The sequence below is a fragment of the Dromaius novaehollandiae genome, chromosome 16 (genome assembly GCF_036370855.1).
Source record: "Dromaius novaehollandiae isolate bDroNov1 chromosome 16, bDroNov1.hap1, whole genome shotgun sequence".
Classification (NCBI taxonomy): Eukaryota; Metazoa; Chordata; class Aves; order Casuariiformes; family Dromaiidae; genus Dromaius; species Dromaius novaehollandiae.
In genome coordinates, this window is record NC_088113.1 from 2,669,301 (window position 1) to 2,677,551 (window position 8,251).

Consider the following 8,251-nt stretch of genomic DNA (forward strand, 5'->3'; position numbering starts at 1 on the left):
CCTCCCGACCCCTCTCTGGGTTAAACCCGCACGGCCCGGCCGCCGGGGCGAGCCCGCGGCGGGGCAGAGGCCGGGGCTCCCGCCGCGGCGAGCGGGAGCGGCCCGGGAGCACTCCAAGGAGCAGCGACCGCGGCTGCCTCGCTGCTGGCTCCCGGCGCAACGCCCGGGCGGCGCCACGGAGCACCTGGCCGCGTCCCCCGGCGCCCGCCGCCAGCCCACGACGGGCCCGGCCCCCGGGGCGACGGGCACGGGGGGACCGGCGGGGCCCCGCTCCGCGCACGGAGCCCTGGTCTCGCAGCGCCCCGATTGGCTCCGGCTTGCCTACGAGCCGGCAGCGCACGGCCTCCTATTTGCCAAGAGGTTTGATGGACGGCTGAGCCAGCCAATGGGCGCGGCAGATGCTGGCAGCGCCCCCGCGCTGTTGCGGAACCGTGTGTGCTGGCCCCGCTCCCCGCACGGACGCCACTTTGCCCGGACCCCGGCGTGGTGCCTTCCCTAAAGGCGTCCCCCCTCCGGCATCGTGCCGCTATGGCTGACGGCAGGGTGCCGCTGCGGCCTCTGCTCGTCACCGTCAACGCCCTGCTGCAGCAGCGCCGCTACCACGCCGCGCTCGCCGTCCTCAAGGGCTTCCGCAACGGCGCCGTGTGAGTGCAGCGGGGCCGCGGGCCGGGCGCGGGCGACCTCCGGAGAGCGGGCCCGCGGGGCGTGGGGGGGCTGGGCGCTGCTCCTCCTCACAGCAGCCTCTATTCAACACTGTCTTGGGCTGAGGAGCCCCGGGGGTCTTGGGGAGGGCACGTCCGGCCCCTTTCTTTTCCTGTAGAAAGGCCAGAAGTGTTTTAGCAGGGGTTTGGAGGAGGGATTTCCTTTTCCCTGCCTGGTGTGTGGGCTTTTAACCCTTGTCAGGGTGCCTTTGGGGCCGTGTTCACTTGGGATGCACGTTCTCTTAAGCATGAAGCCCAGCTTTCTGCTGATTAGATGTTCTGCTGCTACAGGACTGGCTTAAAATGGGTGATGAAGTTGCTTCGGTAACATCTTTCTGATGTCAATAGAACAGACAGATGAAATAACAGGAAAATGTTGAAATATTTGATCATTTTTGCAGATATGGAGCAAAAATTCGTGCACCACATGCCCTGGTGATGACTTTTCTATTCAAGAATGGAAGGTATGGACGCTGGTTCTTATTTTCACATTACTGTTAATTATGTCCTCATTCATTCTGTGAAGCTTTCTTGTTTCCAATGAGCCCAGGTTTAAAAGGCAGAAAGACATGCGTGCCACGTTCATGTCCTGTTGTTTTGATAACTAGGCAGGTTAACTCGTAAGTGTACTTGCATGCACACGCACACAGGTTGGCCATTCATACAACAGTTGATGAGAACCAGTGGGCAGATGAGAAATTTGGAGATACAAGCAGCAGCACCCTCCTTTGCTTTCAAATAAGGAAAGCCAGATTGCACCAGTGCACGTTGTGGCTTTCCCCATTTATGGTGGAGGTTTACACTCTGGCAGAAAAAAAAAAAAGCTGCTTGACTCTTCGTAGCGTTGCACAAAAATGCAGCCTAAATAGAGGTGCTGAATGCAATCTATGAGTGACCTAGAGGTGAAGTGAATTCTCCTCCCTCAAAAAGTAGAAAACATGCTCTGGTGGGAGGAGAGAGCTATCAGTCTAAATGGACAGGCCAGAGGATGGCAGAGAGGGGTGTTATGTCCGGGCTGAGTGAGTGCAGGGATACTGATTTTTTGCCCTCCTAATTGTCTGTTTCTTTTTTTCAGTTTAAGAGAGAAGTTGAAATCGATTGCTGAGGCCACGTACACTCATTCCCGGAACTTGGCTTATTTCGTGTTCACCTACAAGGGTCTGATGGCGTTGCAGTCCCGCCTACAGGGGAAAAAAATTCCATTTCATTCTTTCTTTGCAGCCTGCATTGGAGGTTGGCTAGTATTTGGTGAGAACAACCCCATTAATAGCCAGGTAAATGTTTTTGTTGAAAACTTTTTTAAAAAAGAAAAACAACAGATGGATAGTTATGTGCCAGTCAGTGGTTAGTATAGCTTAGCATATTTTTGGTGGTTCTTGTTGCGTAGCACTATTCCCCTACCATATTCCTCTGTGCATATGCAAAAGTTTTATTACCACCTGCTCTACACTGAGGTCCTAGAGGTAGTTGTGCACCTCAGTGAACGCTGCATGCAGTTTGAGGCCAAAACAGCCACATACAGTCTTTTGACCAAAACTTAAAGCTCTGTGTGTGACGCTGAGAGATGAACTAAATAGGCTGAACTGACAAAAACTGCTTGGGAGAAGTTTAATGTAGAGCTGGTTGATATCAGCTTTATTTTGGGTTGATAAAATGGACACAGATTAATCAAAAATAACCAATATTGTATTAATTTGTGCAGTACCCTACAGGAGCATACTTCTAGTATGGTTTTAAGATGTGTCCAGACCACTGATTCTGTATCTGCTTGGCAGGCCACCAGGGCTGCTCTCTGACTATCATATCAGCATCTAAGGTGGTGTTAACCAAGCAAAGATACAAGTTGTGCAACTGATTTGCAACTGCAAGGATATATTGCATCAGGTGTAACCTGTTGCTCACTAGATCAGAGCACCAATAGGGAAACAGGACTTGAAGAATATAGGGATGACACAAATGTCTCCTCCAGTTTTAAAGACTGTTTGTTATGTTAGCCTACAGTCTGTTTACCCAACTGGTTGTTAAATTGGGTAAATTGTTTCCACTTCTCTGTCTGGCTTACTGTTTCTAAATCACTTAACTTGTTGCAATTTACTTCCTGTGTCATTTGCGTAATATTCTCTGGGTTTTCTCTTCATGCAGATTATCATGTACCTGCTGTCTCGTATGCTGTTTGGCTTGTCTCGATTGGCAGTGGAAAAGGGCTATGTCCCACAGCCGAAGCAGGATCCCTTCCCACTTGTCGCTGCTCTGATATGGGGGACAGTTCTCTGGCTATTTGAATATCACCGGCAAACTCTGCAACCTTCTCTGCAGTCCTCCATGACATATCTGTATGATGATAGTAACGTATGGCATGACATTTCTGACTTTCTCATTTATAACAAAAGGAGTACAAGCAAGTAGTTGGTTCATCGTGGAGCACCTTTGAATGGGATGGTACATTCCAACCGTTAAGGAAAAAGGTTATTCTGGTGCTCTTTACTGATGAACTTTTTAAATTAGCCTCTATCCGGTAGAGTTGCCTCTTGGGTCTTTGCCAAACTGTTCTGATTAGTTTGGTCTTCTGTTGGCTCCGTTTAGAGCACATAAACGTCCCACAGAAACTTGTCGCAGTGCCTCAGTGGGAGTACAATGCTTTAGGAAACTTCAGTTAAAATAAGTCTATTTTTTTTTTAGGGACCTCTTTTTTCCTACAGCTACGTATTTTTTTAAGAAACTGAATATGAAAACCTGACAGTAAGTGGGGAAAATATTTCTCTAATCATTAAAACAAAATGTTTTAGGAATTTTCTTAATGCTTGCAAGTTGGAAGTATTTTTCTTTGCCTCTGTGCTCGCTGAAATGGGAACATGGAAGTGGGGGGGCCTGCTCAGTTCTGAAAGCAAGAGCATAATTTATTGATTTCTGTGAAATACCAGAAATCCAGTCTAAATGGCTGCAAGGACAGGTGTGTGCTCCTTAAGAGAGCTTCTGCAGTTTTCCCTCAGGGAGACAAGAAGACATTTGAGTGTAAAACTGTTAAGATTCTTTGGTACAAGTCTGGTAAATCAGATTTGGAAGGACTGTTTTTGCTCGGTTTCTCTCATGCACTTGGACTGAATCTGTCCTACAAAGTCTACTAATTTATATTGTGTAACTTATAAAACTTACTATTTTTAAATGTTGCTTGAACTAAATGCCAAAAATAAATGGATAAGCAACTTAAACTCCTTAGAAGACAGACTGAGATGCATTGCATGCTCTCAGATACCACACTGGGTGCTTTATATGTAGCAAAGATCTACAGTTTTAATTAGCACTTTTATTTTGGTGGGAGATAAGCACATAGTTTTGTCTTAGGTCCAGCATCTACGCTCCACAGCACTAGCGCTTGTTAGCGGCAGTCAGACTTAAATGTACCCATAGCTCGTTCAGGTTTGTTGCTGGGCCAGGTTGAGGCCGTGGATGAATATACCAATCGGCATTCTTAAAAATACGCCATTGAGTCCCAGGAACAGTGCAGCATAAACTGGGTTTAAACAGAAGCTTGGCTAGGTAGCTGAGAAAGAGATTTTCTGTTTCATCAGAACAAGTACTGTTTTAGTAATAATAAAACCAAACTGTTAATACTGTTAAGCACTTACACTGCTATATGACACTATACCATTCACTTAATGATGCACATTAAAGTAATTCCTGATGTACTGGTTTTACGTGGTGATATCATAAGAGGTTCATTAAGCACCCTGTGCTAATCATTTCCCTTTTGTCTCAGTCAGGATTATTTTGCTTGCTTCTCTTACGCCTTTAGTTGTTTAAACAAAGTTCTCTCTCTCCGTACCCATCTGCTTTTCCATCCTGACCTGAATTTACCATTTTATAACCCTGCTGATTCTGCTCTTCATGATCTTTCTGCAGTCTCCTTATGCTCCAGGCTCTAGCCATTTGTCATATTTAATGATAGGATTGAAATAGTACATCTGTTACTTAAATTCAGGCAGCTTTTGAGGAGAAAAGATTTTCAGTTTCATCTTAAGTAATTTTTTCTTGTTCGCCTAGGCTCTTTTGTTACTGTTATGCATTTTTGAGTGCTACTTTGCTCTTTATTTTTCACTCTGTGTGAGCAAGATGGAGAGTGAAATGTTCCACTTCCAGTAGTCTGCCTGGTGTTGTGATGTTCAGGATCAAATCCCATCCTGAGTGGTTCAGGTTGAGCAGGAATAGAGTCTTCTACCTTTCTAACTGGATCTAACACTGGGAGAGAACTACATCCATTGCGAGAGCTTACAGTTTAAAGATGGAAGCTTCTTTATGCCCATATCCATAGATAATATAATGCTCAAAAGACAAGATACTGCTTTGACCTGACAACTGTCTATGGTACCTTTAACTTATCTTTGATTTTACCTTGCAGTCTGTACTGGATACTTAAATTGGAACAGAGATCAATATTTCATCTGATAGCTTTTCCAGAGTCTGTCGAAGTTAGGAGCTGGTTTTGTGTCTTTGTAGATAAACATATTTGCACTAAACTAAATATTCAAAGATTTAAGTATAGAAAAAATACTCAAGTTACTTAAGTTATGATTTCTTTAAAAACATCATGTCTTTATTTGCACCATTGGTGGATATCTGAAACAATGTGTTTTGGCAGGAGAATGCTGCACTTTATTTGAAACAATGGTAAGGCTTCTGAATAAAAAGAATGTTAAAAACTGCTAATACTGCTGAATTCCTAGAAGCTTTGAAGGGATTTCAGAAAACCCGAACTCTGACAGGTGTGGCTTAATTGGGAATTTTTTCCTTGAAGTATTAGACTTATAAATCCTTGACCATATGTAATTACTGCAGCAAAACATGGGGACTGTGTGAACTGTTTGTCTATCAGAAATTTCTAACCTTTCAAATTTATACGTGGCATTCATTTCTTGGAGAAAGGCTTCTGATTCTCTTAAACTTGAAGTGATTTTCTGTTGCTAGTAATTATACTGAGTTTGAAACCCTGTGGCTACTTGTGGAAGCACTTCTCTCGCTCTGTGAAGTGATAGTGACCTGTCTCACCCATTTTATGCTGCCACAGTATCTTTGGGCCTCTCTAGACTGTAAAAACAAGCCAGTGACAGGGTTCTGGTATCAATCTGGCAACAGTGGCCATCAGTCTCTCTCAGTTCCTCTTTCTCTTGGGAATCTGTCACCAACCTAACTTTCAAAGTAAGTTGTCCCTGAGACTTGAACCATCTGTACTTCTGATCCAGGAACCAGCTGCTGTCCCTGGAAAACAAACTGGAGCTCATCACAGGAGCAAGTTCTCTGTGGCCGTAGCCATTAGCTGTGCTTTTGCAGATGGTTTGTTTTCCTGCTGTGTGTGGGCAGAACGTTAAGCTGCAAGTCACTTCTTTCCCCAGGGAAGTAATTGGAGCTTTTCTTTAACAGCATTAGTACACGTTGCTGTTTCTATGGCCAGATAGCTGGGGATGAACCCCTTATGCTACCGATGTGTCTGAACAATGCCAGTGTGTAGTAAGGAAGTGAACTAGAAGTAATTTGTCTGAGTCAGACTTTTGGATACATAAGTTACACTCCTTACCCTCCCCCAATGCATTGTGTGAGGAATTGAGTCCCCATTTGTGTTCCTTTTTTATTAGCATTAAAACGAAAAGAAATGAAGAGACAGTTGGGAAACCACCTGCGAATCGGCCAAATGCTTAAGAATCACAGAGAAACACCATTTTTTCTCTCAACTCTGATCTGTTTTGATTTTTAAGATGAGCATGTTTTGTTTGTCTACGTCAGTTCTACTCTGTCTTGCTATTACTTCCCAGGCACCTGGCTCTGTGAGATGCTGAGTGCCTCTGAAGAGGAGCGTAGTAGTTCAATGCTTAGCTCGGTTTGTGGAGGGAAAAAGTGGGCTTTCTGGATAAAACCGGAGTGTTCATTTTACAATGATTTTTCCTCCTTCAGACTTTGTCTCTTTTACAGAGGCAATTTTAAAGTGTAATGAGTCAAACTGATCAAAAGCTTTCACCAGGGCTTGAACAGCAGACTGACTATACTGAGCTATTAATCATTTATTTTATGAGGGAATAAAGCAAGCTCAGGGTTATTTACTGATGCTGCACGCTGTCCTGGCATACCCACTGTGCTTGACATCTCTTTGGAATATAGCTCTTATATTAGTGCTCTTCTTTAGGGTCACTGGAGACCAATCTCCAGGACAATTATGTTATTTAACAGATGAAAATTAAATGGGTGCATGATATTTGATTTAGCTAAGGTTTTCTGTACTGTATCTGGTCCTTCAATATTCAGCTAAGGGAGGGTACTTCTGAAAGAAAAAACTATGCTTGTCCAGTTAGTGCTATAGAGAAGTGTTTGCAGATGTTGCAGCTGTAACTTGTGGACCTCTGTTCACAGGATGACAGCGTACTCTGTCCTAGCCACTGTCTGTGTATGGGCAATACCTGCCTCTGTTCAGGGCTAGATTGTCTGCCACAGTTAGATCAGGCCAGAGAGGCTTGAGAAGGATTGTGTCAGTGCTGTAAGACTCCTTGCCCCAGTAGAGCAGGTTGAGCTCTGCTTTTAACTGAGCAGAGTGAGTGTGAGAAATGAGGGAACGATCTCTGGCTGCTGGAGTAGCCCAGAACTGGGTGCCCATAGGGATCTGCCTCTGACTGCAGAGGATCATCCCTCTTGCACTCGGCCAAAGCTCAGCAGCCAGTTGGGAGCCTGTGTGGGTGACTGGTGCTAGTGGAGTAACCAATAACCAGTGCAGATACTCTCACATAGGAGAAACTGTTATGATTCAAACTCTTTTCACTACATCAGCACAAATATGACCTTTGGATAATATCTTGAGTGGCATGCTGTTTCCTATTTGCCAGGTCCTGTTTGTCTTCCTGGATCATGCTAACCTGAGCAGAATGTGTTGAGTTTTCTAATGCTGGTTTTGAAATACAGCAGATAAGGAGAAGGGGGGGAAAAAAAAAAGAGGCGTAATGCTATGCAGCGTAACGTCTGTGTGCCACAGTTAATATTTAGGGGTGCTAATCTTGAATTTTCAACCTGTATGTTCACACCAGATTGCTGGGGGAGGTAACCCTTTTCTGTACTCTGGAGAATTTTCATCTGTCATATTTCCTTATGAGACTAATAATGTGGAGGGGGAAAAGTAAGTTAAATGCTCTGTAACCCAAGTATTGCTACCTCTGCTTTTGGTCTCAGTGTCTGTACTTTTTGTTCATAATTGCTGTGTAATGCAGGCTCTGATTTTGCTGACAGCATAGAATACAGTGAAGAACATAAACTCAGGTAACTTGTAGTTATGCTGATCAGAATGCTCATAGGAACAACTTGCTTTTTGGCTTAAAAAAAGGGGGAGCGAAAAGTGCGGAAGAGTGGGCAGTTTGTTGCCGAAATAGCTCTATCCGCTATGAATCAACTTCTGTAGCTGGTATAGTACATCAATCCAGTGCGGGTTTCCTGCCAACCTCATTTGAAGATTATTTCTGTATAATCAGTCTTTGGATATTACTGTGTTTTCTATAATAAAAAACAATTTTCTGTCCTAA

The 8,251-nt window shown here is 44.4% G+C and overlaps 1 protein-coding gene across 1 annotated transcript; it reads left to right on the forward strand.

Annotated features, from left to right (window-relative positions):
• Positions 1–365: 365 nt before the first annotated feature.
• On the forward strand, positions 366–8,251 carry PXMP4 (peroxisomal membrane protein 4). The gene is made up of 4 exons (XM_026115587.2): positions 366–644; positions 1,103–1,165; positions 1,777–1,975; positions 2,844–8,251. The coding sequence occupies exons 1-4, from the start codon at positions 529–531 to the stop codon at positions 3,105–3,107; spliced, it is 642 nt and encodes a 213-aa protein (XP_025971372.1). The 5' UTR covers positions 366–528; the 3' UTR covers positions 3,108–8,251.

Coding starts and splice junctions, on each gene's coding strand:
- PXMP4 (XM_026115587.2), top strand. CDS start 529: ATGGCTGACGGCAGGGTGCCGCTGCGGCCTCTGCTCGTCACCGTCAAC. Junction 645..1,102: donor GGCTTCCGCAACGGCGCCGT/GTGAGTGCAGCG, acceptor TCATTTTTGCAG/ATATGGAGCAAAAATTCGTG. Junction 1,166..1,776: donor TTTCTATTCAAGAATGGAAG/GTATGGACGCTG, acceptor TCTTTTTTTCAG/TTTAAGAGAGAAGTTGAAAT.